The 21,416-nt window shown below is 42.3% G+C and overlaps 1 protein-coding gene across 1 annotated transcript in view; it reads right to left on the reverse strand.

The window, feature by feature from the left end:
• PRKAR2A (protein kinase cAMP-dependent type II regulatory subunit alpha) overlaps positions 1,742-21,416 on the reverse strand; it is an 89,220-nt gene continuing 69,545 nt past the window's right edge. The window contains 5 exon segments of the mRNA NM_214258.2: positions 1,742-1,904; positions 2,390-2,531; positions 6,881-6,946; positions 11,984-12,058; positions 12,525-12,626. Coding sequence (NP_999423.2) covers positions 1,771-1,904; positions 2,390-2,531; positions 6,881-6,946; positions 11,984-12,058; positions 12,525-12,626 — 519 coding nt within the window. The 3' untranslated portion in view covers positions 1,742-1,770.

Here is a 21,416-nt window from a genome sequence, read left to right on the forward strand (position 1 = left end):
GCTTAGGAGGACAATGGAAGGTGACCATGTGGGCTCCATCATTGCCTACAACAGGAATGATTCAAGCCCCAGTATGTTATCTCTTGGGGATTTATTGAGTTAAACAAGTTAAAAAAATTCATATGGAAAGGGCCTCTTTTTTCTTTCTTTTTTTTTTTTTTTTGCCGTAACTATGACATGCAGAAGTTCCTGGGCCAGGGATCAAACCTGCACCAAGGCAGCGACCCAAGCTGCCACAGTGACAATGCCACAACCCTAACCTGCTGTGCTATAAGAGAACTCCTAGAAAGGGCCTCCTGATATAGTACAAACTTGGCCATGCCATCCAAATTTATCTTCATGTAAATTTCACACTGCTCTTAGGATCTCTTACAGCATCTGGTTCTACATCATTCTGAAGAAAAAAAAATTCCTTCTGAAATATACCTAGTTAATTATGATAATTCATCAGAATTCTACCTGATATAATCAAAAGGTTAAAAAAGTTTTAAAATACAAACTAAATTACTTTTATTTAGGATTAACAACTGGAACTCCAAATATCCTAACATCTTAATTAGAAAGGTTTTTGCAATAATGAAAAGTATGAAACTGTAAATAATGCCGATTTTTAAAAATGAAAAGAGCTGACCTTTCTCATGAAATGTTTAAGTCAGCTGACAAATTGCTACATATGAATATGTCTAAGGGGAATTCTCTAAATAGAGAAATAATTTTTTTTGAAAAAATAGCTGCTTTTTCTTTAAACAGTTTAAAAATTGATGGTTCAACAGCAAAGCTATGTAACAACTCTGGAGTAGAAGAAAAGGGCTCTCATTGCCGGTATACTGTCATCAGCTAGTAGGCACAAGTGGAAACAAGACATGGTGGGAGTTGCCCGAGAAAATATTTAGGTCAGAAACAGTGATGTCACTTCCAGACCCTGGTTCCTTACAAATGGACAGTAATTCACTCAGGCAAACTGCACAGAGGTTAAACAAAACAAAACAGAATCTACTAAAACAAAACAACCCTCTCCCCCAACCCAGAAAAGCTTCCCTGGCTCTCTGCTACCCAAAGAATATGCCAAACCCAAATTTTCTGCTCTAACATGGCTCCTAATAACCTATCAGAGTACTCTGGGGTGCTGACCTGCTGGGCCCTGGGTAGGGCCTTTCCCTAAGCATCGCTGAGAGTTTGGAGACAGCTGTCATGTGCACTGCTGTCAGCAGACAGTAGAATGCCACAGGACCACAGACTTCTATCACATCTGCCACCGTTTTCGATGGTAAATCCAAAGGTTACAATTGTGAACACATGTGGACTTTCTCAAAGGACAAATGAGGACATGGAAGGCTGTAACATGTCCTCCATAGAGAAAAGTTGGGGGAGGGTGTCTACAGCTATACAATAGGTTTGTGCCAACCTGTGGTAACTTCCAAAAGCAACAGTAGCAGCAAGAGAGGAAAGGATGTTTACACTTTGGACTTTGTATCAGGCACTTAAATTGTTGGAGAGACATGCCATTTTGAACCAAAGATGTGAAAACTGGGTTGGAGTGATCATTACAAGTGATCTAATAATGGGCTTTCAGAAGCAAAGTGGAGGTGTGGGTTGAACCTCTACCCATCCTTTAGTGCTGACTTTCAAGTTTTCTAAATGCCCATGGCCATAGCAATGGCAGCAGTGGTGGCAACAGCAGGAATAGTTCTGTCATATTTTCTGTTTGTGTTCTGTGGCTGACCCGAAGGTTTTGGTGTCACACTGAGAAGGCTCTGGGGTGTGGCACACCTACTGCCCGGGATCGATCAGATCCATGCTGGAGCCAAACATCTTCACCAGCTGTTCCTCATAGTGTGAGATGTTCCTCTTCATGATGTCCATGCAGGGCCCCAGAAGCCTCTCAAATGCTTGTACATCCATAACTGCATTATTAAAAACAGGTAAGGGAGATAATAAATTCTCTAATTTTCTATACCAACAACTCAGTCATTCCTCTCAGGCAAACACAGCCATTCGTATCACAGGATATAGAGTACTGGATACTGGACGCTTGGAAAAAGAAGGGGTATTTCTTTGTGAACACAGTAGGACTATATCATCTAAGTTTGACACTTTGCAGAACCCAACAGCACCTATTCTCTCTGTCCTCACACAGCCCTGGACACTTGTCTCCACTACTGCTCTTTCCACACAGCCAGGGGGCCTATGTGCCTGCCTTGTTCACAGGCTATGGTTAGTGCTCAGAAATGTTTGCTAAAAGAATACGTTCATCAATTTCTGGTTGGTCACACAAACTGTTCAAGCCCAGGTGTGAGTGAGAGCTGGTGGAGTAAGTCGAGGCTTGTTGATGGGAAAAAATACTGTATATTAAGAAAAAACACATGAATGCATAAAAAATTTTTCTTACCTAAGCATTTGACATCTCCCACTGCATAAGCTGAAGCAGCTCTGGGTTTGTTGGTGACCAGTGCAAGCTCTCCAAAGTACTGCCCCTTGTGGCAGCGGGCAATCTCGACCTCCTGGTTCCCACCATCCTTGTTTGCTTTAGTCTAGAGTAGGTAGAAAACATGACCTGGGCTGATTTCAGAATCTCAACTAGGCACATCCAGTTGCATACACTAGCATTCCATTTTCAGTACATTTAACACAATTACCTAAAAATTCACTTTGCAGAGACTCTACTGTACCAGGTCAATTGCATGGACTAATCTCAGTGGTCTGGTTTAATCAGAGGAGTTAACTTTTATCTGGGGCTTCATCTGTGTCCTAACATCTTTCAGGTACTGGCTAAATATCAAGAGATAAAGTGTTCCTGTCATGGCTCAGCGAAAACAAATCTGACTAACATCCATGAGGACGCAAGTTCAATCCCTGGCCTTGCTCAGTGGGTTAAGGATCCGGCGTTGCCGTGAGCTGTGGTGTAGGTTGCAGACGCGGCTTGGATCCCGCCGCATTGCTGTGGCTCTGGCGTAGGCCAGAGGCTACAGCTCTGATTGGACCCCTAGCCTGGGAACCTCCACATGCCGCGGGAGCGGCCCAAGAAATAGCAAAAAGACAAAAAAAAAAAAAAAAAAAAGAGATAAGGTACAGACTCTTTTCTTTTGAAGATATGTATAATATTGTTATATATTAACAATATATATAAAATAATATATAACATAGTGTTAATATACTAAATATTAACTTAGTATAATGTCTCTCTCACTCTATATATATGAATGCTCTCTGTTTGGTAGATGCTAACATCTGAGGCACAGGGGGAAAAACGAGGTCTTTTGCTAATTTTTTTTTTTTTAGGGCTGCACCCATGGCATAAGAAAGTACCCAGGCTAGGAATCAGAGCTGTAGCTACCTGCCAGCCTATACCACAGCCATAGCAATGAAGGATATAAGCTGTGTCTGTGACCTACACTGCAGCTCATGGCAAGGCTGGATCCTTGACCCACTGAGTGAGGCCAGGGATTGAACTCGCATCCACATGGATACTGGTCGGGTTCATTATCGCTGAGCCACAAAGGGAACCCCCTGCTAATTCTTTCTAAATAATGTCAATGTTTCCCTTAGGTAAAGAGCCACAATTCTGGGCTACTTCTTTTTTGATTTGAGGCCATGCTTTTCTTGGACAATACTTGACAGTGACAAATTTTATTTCTAGGTTCTACCTGCATTTTAAGTTAATGGTCCCCCTACAACATCTGTTAAGAAGAGTTAAGTAACTAAATATTTTTAAAAATAACATTCAACCTTGAAAGAAAAAAAAAAAGCAATCTATCAGGTTATACTTAGAGCTTTTCAAATTACTGAATATGATGTGCTTTTTAAAATTTTTATTGTGTGTGTGTGTGTTTTTAGGGCCGCACCCGCAGCATATGGAGGTTCCCAGGCCAGGTGTCGAATCAGAGCTACAGCTGCTGGTTTACACCACGGTTCACAGCAATGCCAGATCCTTAACCCACTGAGCAATGCCAAGGATTGAACCTGCGTCCTCATGGATACTAGTCAGATTTGTTAACTGCCGAGCCACAATGGGAACTCCTGTTTTTTTAAATTTACTGTCTAGAGTTTATTATTTTTTTTCTTTTTATGGCCACACGTGCAGCATATGGAAGTTTCTAGGCCAGGGGTCAAATCAGAGCTGCAGCTTCAGGCTGTGCCACAGCCACAGCAACACTAGATCCAAGCTGCATCTGTCACAGCTTGCAGCAATGCTAGATCCTTAACCCACTGATTGAGGCCAGGGATCAAACATGAATCCTCTTAAAGCAATGACCCGCTGAGCCATCAAATGCAGCATCAAGTTTTCTTTTCTTCTTTTTTCTTTTTTTGGCTGCCCTATAACATATGGAGTTCCGGGGCCAGGTGTCAGATCCCAGCCACAGTTAAAACCTACACTGCATCTGTGGCAATGCTGGATCCTTTAACCTACCGTTCCAGGCCAGGATTGAACCTGTGTCTTGGCACTGTAGCGACGCCACCAACTCTGTTGTGCCACAGCAAGAACTTATTATTATTATTTATTTATTTATTTTTTGTCTTTCTGCCATTTTTTGGGCCGCTCCCGTGGCATATGGATGTTCCCAGGCTAGGGGTCGAATTGGAGCTGTAGCCGCCAGCCTACACCAGAGCCACAGCAACAGGATCCGAGCCACGTCTGCAACCTACACCACAGCTCACGGCAACGCCAGATCCTTAACCCACTGAGCAGGCCAGGGATCGAACCCGCAACCTCATGGTTCCTAGTTGGATTCATTAACCACTGAGACACGATGGGAACTCCCTTATTTTTATTATTTTTAAAAACAAATCCATCTGCTAAGCTAAGCATAAACTTCTTTAGGTAAAATATTATTTAGGAATTCCTTCCGTGGCTCAATGGGATTGGCGGTGTCTCTGTAGTGCCAGGATGCAGGTTTGATCACTGGCTTGGCACAGTGGGTTAAAGGATCTGGCATTGATGCAGCTGCAGTGTAGGTTGGAACTGTGGCTGGGATCTGATCCCTGGCCCTGGAATTCCATATGCCGAGGGGCGACCAAAAAAGAAAAAAGTTATTTATAACTTATTAGTAAGAATTAGTCTCAACCTCTAAGAATCACTTTATGCCATGGGCAATGAAGTTTTTGAAGGTTAATTTAGAAAAATACACAAAAGTACCATACTAGCTTACATGGTTTGACCCTTCCTTTTCCACACATTTCTGCCCTGACCTGTTTGCACTGAAGTTCATCTGCCCCTTTCGAGCCAATGCTCTTTCTCCAATTTCTACAGCATACTCCGGACTGCAGACATGTTTATGCCCACCTAGTCCCTTTTTTTTTTTTTTTTTTTGGCCACGCTGGCAGTATGTGGAAGTTCCTGGGCCAGGGAATGAATGAACCTGAGCCACAGCAATGACAATGCCAAGTCCTTATTTGCTAGCCCACCAGAAAACTTCTAGTAGTCCCTTCTCTAGAGTAGCACTTATCAGCCTGTGTTGTCAACACCAGTACCCTGGGTTTTTGTTTTTTTTTTTTTTTTTTGCTTTCTGGCACACTTACAACATATAGAAATTCCCAGGCCAGGGACAGAATCTGAGCCAGAGCTACAAGCCATGCTACAGCTGCAGCAACACCAGATCCTTAATCCACTTGCTGGGCTGGGGATCAAACTGGTGCCTCCACAGAGAAAAGCAAGATCACTAACTCACTGCGCCATATCAGGAACTCCCCCCTGGGGGTTTTGATACAATGCAGATTCTGATTCAGTAGGTCTGAACCACATCTTTTTTTTTTTTTTTTTTTTAATTGCTGCACCTGCACATGGGAGTTGCCCTCATGGCTCAGTGGTTAATGAACCTGACTAGGATCCATGAGGACACGGGTTCAATACCTGGCCTCGCTCAGTGGGTTAAGGATCTGGTGTTGCCGTGAGCTGTGGTGTAGGTCACAGATGTGGCTAGCCTGGGAATCTCCATATGCTTCAAGTTTGGCCCTAAGAAGACAAACAAACAAACAAACAAACAAACAAACAAATAAATAGCTGCACCTGTGGCATATGGAAGTTCCTGGGCTAGGGGCCAAATTGGAGCTACGGCTACATGGCCTAGTGTAGCGTGCTGTGGTGTAGGTCTCAGCTGCAGCTTGGATTTGATCTATCGCCCAGGAACTTCCATGTACCAGGGGTCCAGCCAAAAAGAAAAAAAAATTGAAACAGGAAATCTGATGATGATGATGGATTTACAGTAAAAATCACTCTCACTCTGTTTTCTGGGTCTTCCATCAAACACCCACAAAAATAATTGTCCTAGAGACTTCCCTTCCCAGTGCATTAAAAAGGAAGCTTTTTCATATTCAGCACTCACATGTAGTTTGTATTACATAATTTCAACATTTTCTTTTTTGTCTTTTCTAGGGCCGCTCCTGCGGCACATGGAGATTCCCAGGCTAGGAGTCCAACTGGAGCTGTAGCCATTGGTCTACGCCAGAGCCACAGCAACACAGGATCCAAACCATGTCTGCAACCTACACCACAGCTCACGCTACACTGAGCAAGGCCAGGGATCGAACCCAAAACCTTATGGTTCCTAGTCAGATTCGTTGACCACTGAGCCATGACGGGAATTCCTCAACATTTTCTATTAGAGTGCTTATCTTTTTCTTATTGATTTATAGCCCAATATTTCTCTTATCATTGATTACACAACAGAGGCAAAGGCAGTAGGAACAACAAAAAATATACGAAATCTTTATCAATGAATGGGCTTAACACTGGTCTTTGCCAGTCACATGTCTTACATAACAATGATGGGTTTGGTGTACTAAGCACACTTCACATTATCTAAAGCCAACAGTTACTTTGTGTGCGTGCACCTGGCATCTAGACCTCCCCTGGCATAACATGCACCATTACACATAAACTCACCTTGCTTTTAATCAAGATGCTCACTTCACCAGACTCTATAATGTAAAAGCTATCAGCCTTTTCACCCTGAAAAAGGAGAAGAGGTCAGATGAGAGTCATTCATATGTATTGAAGAGGGACACAGAAATAGATCATTTTTTCATTGTCTGAGCTCCAGTTTGAATTTATTTTCCAGATCTATAAGCCAATCAATGGCTAACAAATTCAGAACAAAATGAGAGGATCCTGATCACTAGGGATATTGGTACAAATATGAGTGACAAACATCTCTTACTCCTTAACATGGTATATTCACATTTATCTCCATGAATATTCCCAGGCTGGTAACTGCACAGAGCATCACTATTCTTACTGCTCAAGTTGCTCATCTATTGAAACCTTTGACAAGGGATCAGTAGCTAAGACTACTACAGATAATACTGGGTCATGGGGCCCAAGTATAATCCTGACCATCAAATGCAGCTCTCCAGAGGACAGGGTGGATCTGGAGGAAGCCCTGTCTTGGTGAGCGAAGTGCTTTGATAAGGGCTGATGTCATCCTTATGAGCCTCAGGCTTTGCTTTGCTTGTTTTTTTTGTTTGTTTGTTTTTTGTTTGTTTTTTTACCTTTCATTATTTTTTCATTATATGCATTTTTTCTACTGTACAGCATGGTGACCCAGTTACACATACATGTATACATTCTTTTTTCTCACATTACATGTTCCATCATAAGTGACTATACAGAGTTCCCAGTGCTATACAGCAGGATCCCATTGCTAATCCATCCTGAAGGCAACGGTCTTCATCTATTAACCCCAAGCTCCCAGCCCATACCACTCTCTTGTTTCGATTTTTTTTTTTTTTTTTTAGGGCTGCACCCACAGCATATGGAAATTCCCAGGCTAGGGTTTGAATTGGAGCTGCAGCTGCCAGCCTACACCACAGCCACAGCAATGTGGGATCTGAGTTATGTCTGTGACTACACCACAGCTCACAGCAACACCAGATCCTTAAGCCACTGAGTGAGGCCAGGGATCAAACTCGCATCCTCATGGAACTAGTCAGGTTTGTTAACTGCTAAGCTATGAAAGGAATTCCTACTTAAACCACTTAGCTGACCAGTCATTCAGGCAATTCAACAAATAATTAAATATTTATTTTGTGCCCGGCACTGTTCTAAGCATGTGAGATAAATCAATGGACAAATAATATCCCTACCCTTGTAGATTTTTATAAATTTACAGTCTGGCAGGATAAACAAACTATATATAAATGACCAACATAATGAATGAGTAAATTATGCTGCTGTATTGGAAGGCAATAAGCTATAGTGAAAGAGTAGAGCAGGGAATGTGAGATCTGGAGTGCTCAGGAAGGAGATGTTAGATTATACAATAGTGCTTCATTGAGAAGGGAAAATTTAGACAAAGGCTGGAAGGAGGTGAGAGGTAGGCAAGCAGATGTGGAAGAAGAAGCTTTCAGGCACACTTCAGTCTTCACTTAACTTCTAAAGCAATGACCACCGACAATGGATAATTCAATACTAATCATGTACTTTCATTCTATGTAGGTCTTAGGTCTTCAATGAGAATCTACATTTCTTCTGAAGTCTAGATTTCATATCCTTCAACTACTACACAGAGTCCATGCAAGTACCATACATAGCTACTAAGGCTGACATTCCCGAGTTAAACTAGTGTCAGGTCACCATATAATAATCACTGCCCCCGTGAGTGGAAGCTACTATACCTTTATAAAGAGGTGTTTGTGGGTTTCTGTGCTTCTTTGTTCGGTAGGTACACTACATCCACCAGAGCCAAATCACCAATTTCTATTTGTGTAATACAAATAGCTTCATGATAGGAACTGATAAAGAATGGGAAGCCATGGAAGATCCTGCTGTGTGCAATGGGTTCTGAATCTGACTACGGAGTTTCTGTTGTGGCTCAGCAGTAACGAATCCGACTAGTATCCATGAGGATGTGGGTTCAATCCCTGGCCTCACTCAGTGGGTCAAGGATCTGGCGTTGCCATGAGCTGTGGTGTAGGTCACAGACAAGGCTTGGATCCTGCATTGCTGTGGCTGTGGTATAGGCTGGCAGCTGTAGCTCCCATTCGACCCCTAGCCTGGGAACTTCCATATGCCATGGGTATGGTCCTAAAAAAAAAAAAAAAAAAATCTGACTGCAGTGGCTTGAGTCACTGCAGAGACAAGGGTTCGATCCCTGGACCAGGGCAGTGGGTTAAAGGATCTGGTGGTATAGCTTGCAGCTTCCGCTCAGATTCAACCCCTGGCCTGGTAGTTTCCATATGCTGTGGGTGCAGCCATTAAAAAAAAAAAAAAAATTAGGAGTTCCTATCGTGGCGCAGCAGAAACAAATCCAACTAGGAACCATGAGGTTGCAGGTTTGATCCCTGGCCTCACTCAGTGTTTAAGGATCCGGTGTTGCTGTGGTGTAGGTCACAGACTCGGCTCGGATCTGGCATTGCTGTGGCTGTGGCATAGGCTGGTGGCAACAGCTCCAATTAGACCCCTAGCCTGGGAACCTCTATATGCCACAGGTGTGGCCCTAAAAAGACAAAAGACAAAAAAAAAAAAAAAAAAAAAAAAAAAAAAGATGGGAAGCCATGAAGGAAACTAAGTAGGAGCAAGAGAGAAATTTGTTTCTGTGTCCAAGAAGAGAGTTTCATAAAAGAATCTGTAATTACCAGTGTGTTCAGTGCTGCTGGGACGTCGAGCAATAAAGGTTCAAATGTGTGGAAACACCTTGTTGACCAAGAAGAGGGTGGTGAGTGGTAGAGAAGAACCACAAAAGTGAGAAGTGATAAAAGGGTGGTATCTGAGCCTTTTGTTTAGATAGATGTATAACAATCCATAATTTAAAATGGATTTCAAGGCTACAGCTTGATGAATTTTTACATTTGTATACATCTATGTAACCACTCCTAGATCAATTGAAAACCACTTGAGTGACCCTATTTTTAGCTTCTGCAACTTAATTCCTGCTCTTATGTTTGAAATTCACCAATAAAGGGTAAACCCACAAAACTCTGGGCTTACTACCCTCTTCTGCAATAAAGGCAGAACTCTAGGACAGTACATGAACATATGCAGGCTTTTCTCTGTAACCCTGCTGTGTGGCCCTGGTCCTGTCCTCCAGGACATGTGAGTAATAAACCTTGTTTTTTCAGAGTTCTCTGATGGTTGTTGCTGAGGTGCATCTTATAATCATAATAAGAAACAGAAGAGCTGGTCCAGCCAAGACATTGGCTCTGTAGGGGGAAATGTCTGTGGAGGCTCTCAAGTAGTATGGGCCCAGGTGAGTGCTTCAGGTATTAGCACTATAGCCAATAGCATCACTTTTTTCTTTTGCTTTCTAGGGCTGCACCCACAGCATATGGAGGGTTCCAGGCTAGGGGCTGAAGAGGAGCTGCAGCTGCTGGCATATGCCACAGCCACAGCAACACAGGATCTGAGCTGAAGTCTGTGACCTACACCACAGCTCATGGCAACACCAGATCCTTAACCCACTGAGCAAGGCCAGGGATCGAACCTGCATCCTCATGGATCCTAGTCAGGTTCATTACCACTGTGGTTTTTCATACCTTTTGACTTTCAGGATGAAGTAGATGTACTCTGGGGGTAAAGTGAAACACCTCAAGTTCAGAGGCAAATGTGATTAGTCAACATGCCCCATTCCTGCAACTTAGCCTTACATTCTCACCATACCAGGATACCAGCCCTAGAACACAGGTCACACCCATAGGCCTTTGCTCATATTGTTTTTTTGCCCTGAAAGACCTTTCCCTGAACTCAATTGCTGAAACTGCACTTGTTCTTTAAGCTTAGCTCAAAGGGCATTCCCTGCATGAAATTATGGGGAATCCTTCCTTTTCTGTATTCTCACTGCCATTTATATGTTCCTTCATTATAGCACTTATATCTGGTCCTGTTTATCTTAATGTTTAGAGAATCAAATCAATTTCCTTATTATTGTTACTGTTTTTTTCTTTTTAGGGCTGCACTTGTGGCATGTGGAAGTTCCTAGGTTAGGTTATCGAATTGGAACTGCATCTGCCTGCCTACACCACAGCCACAGTGGTGCCAGATCTGAGGTGTATCTACAACCTATGCTGCAGCTTAGAACAATGCTGGATCCTTAACCCACAGAGCAGGGCCAGGGATCAAACCCAAATCCTCATGGATACTAGTCTGGTTCTTAACCTGATGAGCCACAATGGGAACTCTTGAAACAAATTTCTCATTAAAAGAGTTATTAACAGTGGGGGTGCCTAGAAGACAAAGGCATTTAGAGATGCCATTTTTTTTTTTTGTTAGTCCTTTTTCTCAGAGCATCTCTCTCTCCTTCTATGATAAGCCTGATTAATCCCTGTGGCACTTGTTGGGCCAACTCCACCTACAGGCCCCAAGGGTGGAATGGGGACTTAGGCTTGATCAGTCTCAGTCCTCCTTCTTATTCCAGCTCTGGGTTCAAGGATGGGTACATTCCCCAACCCAGACCAACCAGATATCTCCCCAGTGTCCTTGCCAGAACCACAGGAGAGAAGTTTTATACCTGGAAAAGTCTATAATAATCTTCACGTATGATTAGGAACACAAACATAATAGACAAGGAAAATTATTACATAGCACTCATAATGTTTCAGTCTACTGTATAGTGATCTTTACGATACCCAAAAATAACCTGAGAAAAAGGTACAAAGGAAACGCTACAGACATCTACAAATCTGATCCTTCACTGAAGACTGAAGACTACGGTTTGTGTTGGATTAGCTAAGAGAGATTTTATGCCAAACAGAGAGAAAGTAAAAGGCACAACCCTTAGACCTTCTCCAAGTTTTGAGAGCAATAAATGAAGCTTACTTAGGGTTAAAGGAAATGAGATCCAAAAGAGCAAAGACCAGATGCTAAGGAAAGATGAATGGAGCCAAGAGATGTACCTAAGTCAGTGAAACACCTATCAATAGGCTTCAGAAGACTCTGCAAGAGGTGTGCCTGACAACCTCACAACATGAGCTACCCCAAACAGGAGGACAAATGGTGCACTAGTCCTTCAGAGGATGGCTTCCCGGAAAGGAGCTGCCCAAGACCCCCACTCACCTGTGTGATGATGCGTTCTCCATCCTTATAGATCTTTTCTCCTATTACATCCACGATCTTCATTCGTTCTGACACCTGAAACAATGAACATACAAGGGAAAATATCTTAAATGGAAGTCACAGATGGTATCTGTACAACACAGAAATGGGCTAGCATGGTATGATTTAGGAAACCTAACAAGAGAATACTTTTAATGGCTTTTCTTAAATCCCCATCTGCTTTATTAAAAACAGACTTTAGGGAGTTCCCGTTGTGGCGCAGCAGAAATAAATCTGACTAGGAACCATGGAGTTTCAGGTTTGATCCCTGGCCTCACTCAGTGGTTTAAGGATCTGGTGTTGCCATGAGCTGTGGTGTAGGTTGCAGACGCAGCTTGGATCTGGCATTGCTGTGGCTGTGGTGTAGGCTGGCAGCAACAGCTTCAATTAGACCCCTAGCCTGGGAACCTCCATATACCGCAGGTGTGGCCCTAAAAAGACAAAAAGACAAAACAAAACAAACAAACAAACAAAAAACACCTACAAAAAAACCAGACTTTACCTCTAGTGATTTAAGGAGTGGCACAGATTCAATAAATGATTCAAACATCTTCCTCTTTTTTGCATTGTTTTTCACTATGATTCTTCTAAAAGTCACACGGTCCTGTAAGAAAGAATATGAAAATTCTGGTAAATGCCTGTGAGAGGAGAGCATCTAAGGTTTAATTAACTAGGCCACAGCAAAGATTAAAAGTCTATGGAAAGCACTGGGTCAAATGAATGCTTAATGATATTTCAATCTGAGTCATGACTAGAAGGAAAAGACCTACAGCCTGAGCCAGACAGTACTTGTAACTTGCTATCAAGTACTCAAAAGGAGCCACCTATGGGTCATAAATAGAATATATAATAAGTAACTCCCAATCAAACATTTGTGAGATCACGGTCACAGTTCAATGTGAAATGATGCTCCTTTAAAAAAGGAGATAATCAGGTAGTTCTTGCCCTCATGGACTTTACAATCTCAGTGGAGAGACAAGACAAAATTTATAGGAATAAAAAAATCTACAATTCAGGACAGCATATGAAATATGCTAGATGAACTACAGAGAGAAAGCAAGTTACACAAGAATTCTGAGAAGAGACAGAGATCACGATAGCCTGGAGCGATCAAGGGTAATTTTGATGCAAAAATATAAATTTGTCTAGGACCTGAAGGAGAGGTAGAATTTAAATTAATGGAGAGGAGTTCCCACTGTGGTGCAGCGTAAATGAATCTGACTAGTATCCATGAGGATATGGGTTTGATCCCCTGCCTCATTCAGTGGGTCAGGGATCCAGCATTGCCATGAGCTGTGGTATATGTTGCAGACTCGGCTCAGAACTGGTGTTGCTATGGCTATGGTGTAGACTGGCAGCTGTAGCTCCAATTCGATCCCTAGCCTGGGAACCTCCATATGCCGCCTTTGTGGCCTTAAAAAGAAAAAGAAAAAAAGAGAGAGAGAGAGGTAGAGAAGGAAACTCAAGATGGAAGGCAGGCATATGAAAGATATCTTGTCCCCAGCAAGTCACGGATTCAGACTTAGAAGATAGTTAACTACAGCTATAGTCTGATACTTCTCAGCTTTGTGTATGCATGTATGCGGAGGAACACATAGCCAGGAGAATGTTAACTGCTTAGACTCCTAAACAAGTAAGTGGTTTTTTGTTTCTAAGTTAATTGTACCTTTCTTCTACCTTGGGCTCTCAGGAATAGAAAAAAACATTTATTTTGGAAAGTACAATAATGACATCCTAAAGGAAAAAGAAAAACAGCAAGGGTGTAAGGGCATGTTTAGAGGTAGGTTTGCTATTTTAACATTCTTAATGATGGGGTGGGAGATGGGTGGGGAAAACACATAGAGAACAACTGAATTGGATGTCTAAACAGGTTTTACCAGCTCATATTCCATCGGCCACAGAGTTCCCTAGTCCAATCTCATGCCATGTTTCATCTGCCTAACAGGAGAAGTCATCTACACAGCCAACACTACCCTCTCTTCCTAAACTGCTATACAAATAGTATCTGCTCTCTGGTATTTAGCCAGATTCTTCTCCCGTTTTCTTCTTCATTAGTCTTCTTGAAAAGAGCCATTCAATTTCTGATTACTCTAATGGGCTGCATCACTTGCCCTTACTTTTTGAAGTCCAAGCCAGGGATGTATCATTTAAAAAGTTACTTTTATACTTTGGAATATTACTCCATTATCTTTAGAATTCAGTTCCATGTGTGTTCTGGGCCAATCTAAGCCAAGAGCGCTGTGAAAAGAGAACAATCAAGACTGAGACAATGGGATTATAAAGTTTCCTTCCTTATGTCTGAGTAGACATTGTTAAAATATTTCTAAATCCATCTATGATGTTTCAGAGATTACTACAATTGCAGCCCAAAACTGTATTTCTAGCTAAAGACTAAGCAACTAATACATCTTAGAGTGACTTATCTACTAGTGTTCCAACCCTTTCTATGTATGCTTTCACACGTCCCAGAACTCTTCATATGTGAGGCCAGTTCCTGGGACTGTGGAGTGTACACAAAAGCACCAGACACCAACCTAGCTTTCAGGGAGCTTCCAATGGAGCCATGGAGAGGAAACTCTTACCATGAAATGGTAGCTCCCTTAGACAGCAAGTGTTCAAAGTCAAGCAAATAGCCCTGAAGTTCAAAAGAGAAAAATAATGCTACCCTTTTCTGTGACTGTAGAAGTTCCCTAAGAAAGTTTCTACTGACTTTCACTCAAGCAAGAGAGAATGGGAGCAGAGGTAGAGACTAAGTTTAGTGATCATGATGGCTGCTGCCCCCAAGTAAGAAAAGGAATATAAAATCCAATTTGAGAAACTCCGGGACAATATCAGATCTTAACTGCTTTGGCCTCAGAAGGTATTTTCAATGCCTTGGAAGAAATAAGAAATCAGGCTGTAGAGGACATTCTGGGAGTCACTTTCCTGAAGGTTGTACTGAGGCTTTGGGAGGGGCTGGGCTATAAAGCAAATGAATGAAGCAGGAGAAAAGGGCATCTTCATAGGTCACTTAAGGCTGCAGGGAGATGAATCCCACTTAAAATAGCAGGAAGAGGAAGAAAAGCCTGCAAAGGCTACTTCTAGGAACTAGAAAGGCAGGGCCATGGAGTTCCCGTCATGGCGCAGTGGTTAACGAATCCGACTAGGAACCATGAGGTTGCGGGTTCCGTCCCTGCCCTTGCTCAGTGGGTTAATGATCCGGCGTTGCCGTGAGCTGTGGTGTAGGTTGCAGACGCGGCTCGGATCCTGCGTTGCTGTGGCTCTGGCGTAGGCCGGTGGCTACAGCTCCGATTCGACCCCTAGCCTGGGAACCTCCATATGCCGCGGGAGCGGCCCAAGAAATAGCAACAACAACAACAGACCAAAAGACAAAAAAAAAAAAAAAAAAAAAAAAAAGGAAAGGGAGCTTTAGGAAGAGAAGGGTGGTAAGCAGCACCAAAACCAAGGGAGCAGGTGTCGCCATTCTGTAGCACCTGCCTTGTGCCAGGTACTGAGGAAGCTGCTTCTCTATACCAAAAGACAAGCAGTTTCATGGTTCATTTGAAATTTTTTCCTATTGAGATTTTCTCTTTGAATTTTAGATTATTTAGGAATGGGTTAATTTCTGACAGTTTAGAGATCTTCCTGTTATCTGTTGCTAATTTCTGGTTTCATTCCATTGTGGGTAAATAACACACTGTCTGATTTCAATTCTTTTAAACTTGTTAAGTTTTATTTTATATCTCAGGATATATGTAGTCTAACTCAGTGAACATTTTATATTCTCTGTTGTTGTGTGAAGTGTCCTATAAGTATCAATTAGATCCTTTTGGTTGATGGTGCTGTTAACTTCTATACCCTTCCTGATTTTCTGTCTAGTTCTATCAATTATTGAGAAAGGGCTGTTGAAATCTATAAATATAAATGTGGATTTGTCTATTTCTCCTTTCGCTTCTATAGTTTTTGCTTTACATATTTTGAAGCTCTGTTGTTTGGTATACACCTATTTAGGATTTCTATGTCTCAAGGTATATTAACTCATCATTATGTAATGTTCCTCTTTGACTCTGGTAATTTTCTTTGCTGTGAAGTTTACTTATCTGATGTTAATATAATTAATCCTGTTTTCTTCTGGTTAATGCTTGCATAGTATATGTATTACTATCCTTTCACTTTCAACTTACCTATATCATGATATTTGAGCGAATTTCTTATAAATAGCATATAAGTGGGTCATTTAAGAGAATCCATTCCATCAGATTTTGTCATTATACCATTTATATCATAGCAATTATTCATATATAGTAGGGCTTAAGCCTACCATTTTATTCAATGCTTTCTGTTCTTCCCTGTTTTCTGTTCCTCTGTTTCTTTCTTTTTTCTTTCTTTTTTTTGTCTTTTTGCCATTTCTTGGGCCACTCCCGCGGCATATGGAGGTTCCCAGGCTAGGGGTCTAATTGGAACTGTAGCTGCCGGCCTGCACCAGAGCCATAGCAACGCTGGATCCTTAACCCACTGAGCAAGGGCAGGGATCGAACCCACAACCTCATGGTTCCTAGTCGGATTCGTTAACCACTGCGCCACGACGGTAACTCCAGTGTTCCTCTGTTTCATATTTTCTTGCCTTCCTATAGGTTTCTTGAATACTTTTTAGAATTCCATTTTGACTTAAAGAGCTTTTCAGTACATCTCCTTGTACTGATCACTTTAGCGGTTGCTCTAGACATTATATTTATATATGTAATTTATCATGTCTACTTTTTAGTGGTTTTGGGCCCCTTTCTCTCTCCCTTTAGAGTATAATTGTCTTAAATAGTTCCTCTATATACACTGATTTTTTTTTTTTTCTTTTTAGGGCTGCACCTGTGGCATATAAAGGTTCCCAGGCTAGGGATCTAATCGGAGCTACAGCTTCTGCCCTATGCCCAGCCACAGGAACACAGGATCCAAGCCGCATCTGCAACCTATACAACAGCTCATGGCAATGCCGGATCCTTAATCCCCTGAGAGAGACCACGGATTGAACAAGCAACCTCATGGTTCCAAGTCTGATTCATTTCCACTGTGCCACAATGGGAACTACAACACTGAGAATTACATAAGACAATGTTCCAACTTTTGCTTCAAGAATCTAATCTATTTTAGAAAACTCAAGAAGAAGATACAGTAGTTTCTGTCGTGGTTCAGCAGGTTAAGAACCTGACATAGTGTCCGTGGGGATGTGGGTTCGATCCATGACTTTTTGCTCAGTGGGCTAAGGATCCAGAGTTGCCACAAGCTGCAGTATAGGTCACAGACGTGCCTCTGACTCAACCCCTAGCCTGGGAACTTCCATATGTCACAGGTGCAGCCATAAAAAAAAGGGGGGGGGGAGGAGAGAAGAGGATACACTTTCATGTCTATTCATATATCTACTCTTCCTGTTGTTCTTTCTTCATTTTGATGTCCCAAATTTCCTTCTTTTATTACTTCCTGTTTATAGAACTTCCTTTGGTCATTCCTTTATTTTATTTTATTTTATTTTTTTTGTCTTTTTTGTCTTTTTTGTTGTTGTTGTTGTTGTTGTTGTTGTTGCTATTTCTTGGGCCGCTCCCGCGGCATATGGAGGTTCCCAGGCTAGGGGTTGAATCGGAGCTCTAGCCACCGGCCTACGCCAGAGCCACAGCAACGCGGGATCCGAGCCGCGTCTGCAACCTACACCACAGCTCACGGCAACGCCGGATCGTTAACCCACTGAGCAAGGGCAGGGACCGAACCCGCAACCTCATGGTTCCTAGTCGGATTCGTTAACCACTGCGCCACGACAGGAACTCCTGGTCATTCCTTTAAAAGCCTGCTGGTGACAAAGTCTCAGTTTTCTTTTATCTGAGCATATCTTTATTCCTGAAGGATATTCTCACTAGGAACAGAATGCTGAGTTGATAGTTCCTTTCTTGTAGCACTTGAGAAATGCCATGCTGCTTCCTTCTGATCTCTATGGATAGGAGATCTGGTGTCATTCAAATTACCTACCCTTGTAGGTAATGTGCTGTTTCTCTCTTCTTCCTGTCTTTAGTTTTCTTTCTTTTTTTTTTTTAATTTGGTACACCTTAATTCTAGTTCACATTGGGGCTTTTTTTTTTTTTTTTTTGGTCTTTTGTCCTTTTAGGGCTGCACCTGTGCCATATGGAGGTTCCCAAGCTAGGGGGTCTAATAGGAGCTGTTGCTGCTGGCCTACACCACAGCCACAGCAATGCCAGATCTCAGCCGTGTCTGCGATCTATACCACAGCTCCCGGCAACTCCGGATCCTTAACCCACTGAAAGAGGCCAAGGATCGAACTCACAACCTCATGGTTCCTAGTTGGATTTGTTTCCACCTCGCCACAAGAGGAACTCCTGTCTTTAGTTTTCTGAAGTGTCTTGGCATTTTTTTCCTTGGGTTTATCTAACTTGAAGTTCACTCAGATTCTTGAATTTTTAGGTTTATTATTCTTCATGAAATTGGGGAAGTTTTCAACTGTTATTTCTTGGAATAATTTTTTTTTTTTTTTGGCTGCACCTGTGGCACGTGGAAATTCTCAGGGCCAGGGACCAAACCCTACCACAGCAACAACCAGTGCTACTGTAGTGACAAAGATGGATTCTTAACCCACTGTGTCACATGGGAACTCCTGAATAATTTTTTTTGCTCTATATTCTTTCTCCTCTCCTTCTGGGACTCTGATGATCCAGTATTGTAGCTTTTAATTTCATGCTCTGTTCATTTCACTCTATTTTCTTTCTGTTGTCCAGACTGGGTAATTTCTACTGCTCTTTCCTCAAGTTCACTGATTCTTTCCTCTCATATTCATTCTGCTATTGAGCCTACCCAGTGAGATTTTATTTTGGCTACAGTATTCTCCAGTTCTAAAATTTCTACTTGGGCGTTCCCTGGAACTTCCACATGCCATGGGTGGGGCCAAAAACAAACAAAAATTTGCTATTTGTCTTTTCTTTCTGTCTTCTCATTCTCCACTGAGATGTTTTTTTTTTTTTTTTTCTCCTCTTCATTTCTAGTGTGCTCACAATTGCTTGTTGAAAGATTTTTATAATGGCCGCTTTAAAGTTTTTGTCAGCTAATTACATCTTGGTATTGACATCTTTTGATTGTTTTTACTAATTCAGATTGAGAATTTCTTTGTTCTTTGTCTATCAAGTGATTTTCTATTGAATCTTGGACATTTGGGGTATTATGTTGTAAAACTCTGTATCCAATTTAATCTTCCTTTTTTGTAGGCATTCATTCTGTCTAGATATAATGTGTGTGTACGTGTGGGAGTGCATGTTCAGCTCCACTCTGGACACCTCAGATGCTATCCTGGCAGGAAAAGTACATGGCCTTGCTGCTAGATGCGGTTGAGAGTCCAGCTTCCTGCTAGCTTCTGTGACACTGTGGGGAAGTAGTAGTAGTTTTTCCTTTGGTTTTCGGCTGGAGTAGGGTGATATTATCAAAAAAGGTTTTCTGTTCTGCTAGGCTGCCCTTTTCCTGGTCCTTAGGCTAAAGGCAGCAGACTTATTTTGAGATTTTTTAAAAAAATTTTTGGTCTTTTTGTCTTTTTAGGGCTGCACCCGCAGCATATGGAAGTTTCCAGCTAGGGGTCAATCAGAGCTGTAGCCTCTGGCCTACACCACAGCCACAGCAACATGGGATCTGAGTCACATCTGTGACCTACACCACAGTTCACAGCAACGCCAGATCCTTAACCCACTGAGCGAGGCCAGGGATCAAACCTGAGTCCTCATGGATGCTACTTGGATTCAGTAACCGCTGAGCCACAATGGGAACTCCTCTTGAGGTTGTTTTTAAGTATACCTGAAAACTTGAAATGGATCTGGCTTGAAAGCTTTTTTGGAACCCTATCTGGGATATATGGGAACTAGTAAGAAAAACTAGGGGACTCAATACTACGTCCTTTCTTAAGTACTGAGATACCTAGCCAGTCCACCTTCTCCTTTTCATCTTTCAGGATTTACTATGTTTATTTGTTGTATGGTATCCAGAGTTTTCTAGGTTTATTTTTTGTTTTTTCTAATTTTTAGGGCCGCACCTGCAGCATATTGAAATTCCCAGGCTAGGGGTCGAATTGGAGCTGTAGCTGCCAGCCTATACCACAGCCAAAGCAATGCCAGAGCTGAGCCATGTCTATGACCTACACCAAAGCCAGATCCTTAACCCACTGTGCGAGGCCAGGAATCAAACCCATATCCTCACAGATATTAGTCAGGGTCATAACCTGCTGAGCCACACTGGAAACTCCCATTGATGCATTTTAAAATTGAGTTTATTTCCCCCATTATTCATTTATTGTGTGTTTGTTTTTGTTTCTGGCCACACTCACAGCATGCAGAAGTTTCCAGGCAAGAGATCAAACTCATGCCATAGCAGCAACTCAAGTCACAGAGGTGACAACCCCAGACCTCTAACTTGGTAAGCCACCAGGGAAATCCTCTCCCATTATTTACTGACCTACCTTGAGTATTTTAAGCAGTGGTTTCCCAAGTGTATGATGTATCCTTAAGCCAGATGATGTATCTCTCATCTCTTGGGGCATTCTTTTTTTTCTTTTCGCTGCCCTGTGGCATATGGAGTTCCTGGGCCAAGGATCAGATCCGAGCCACAGTTGTGACCTAAGCCATAGCCATGGCACTGCTGGATCCAACAACCCACTGTGCTGGGCCGGGGATTGAACCTGTGTTTCAGTGCTGCCAAGATGCTGCCAATCCCATTGTTCCACAGCAGGAACTCCTCTCAGGGCATTCTTTTTTTTTTTTTTTTCTTTCTTTTTACAAATGTAAATGTAGTATAAGGGCATTTCTGGGCTAGGGGTTGAATTGGAACTACAGCTATAGGACTATGCCACAGCCACAGCAACAATGGATCCAAGCTGCATCTTTGACCTATAAGGCATCTTGCAGGAATGCTGGATTGCAGGATCATATGGTATCTCAAGTTTTGTTTTTTGGTTTTTGTTTTGCTTTGTTGCTTTTTATGGCCATACCCGCAGCATATGGAGGTTCCCAGGCTAGGGGTCCAATCGGAGCCTATACCACAGCCACAGCAATGCAGGATCTGAGCCGTGTCTGCGACCTACACCACAGCTCACGGCAATGCCAGCTCCTTAACCCACTGAACGAGGCCAGGAATCGAACCCACAACCTCATGGTTCCTAATCAGATTCGTTTCTGCTGCCCCACAACAGGAACTCCTCAAATTTTTTTTTTTTTTTTTTTTTTTTTTGAGGAACCTTCATTCTGTTCTCCACAGTAGCTGCACCAATTTATAGTCCCAACACTGTAGGTGGGTTCCTTTTTCTCTACACCAAGAGGATGATTATTTTGTTTAAGAAGGAAGAAAGTTATATATTTTGAAGGCTTGATACTGAAGGAAGCAAGGT

Source organism: Sus scrofa, chromosome 13 (genome assembly GCF_000003025.6).
Source record: "Sus scrofa isolate TJ Tabasco breed Duroc chromosome 13, Sscrofa11.1, whole genome shotgun sequence".
NCBI lineage: Eukaryota > Metazoa > Chordata > Mammalia > Artiodactyla > Suidae > Sus > Sus scrofa.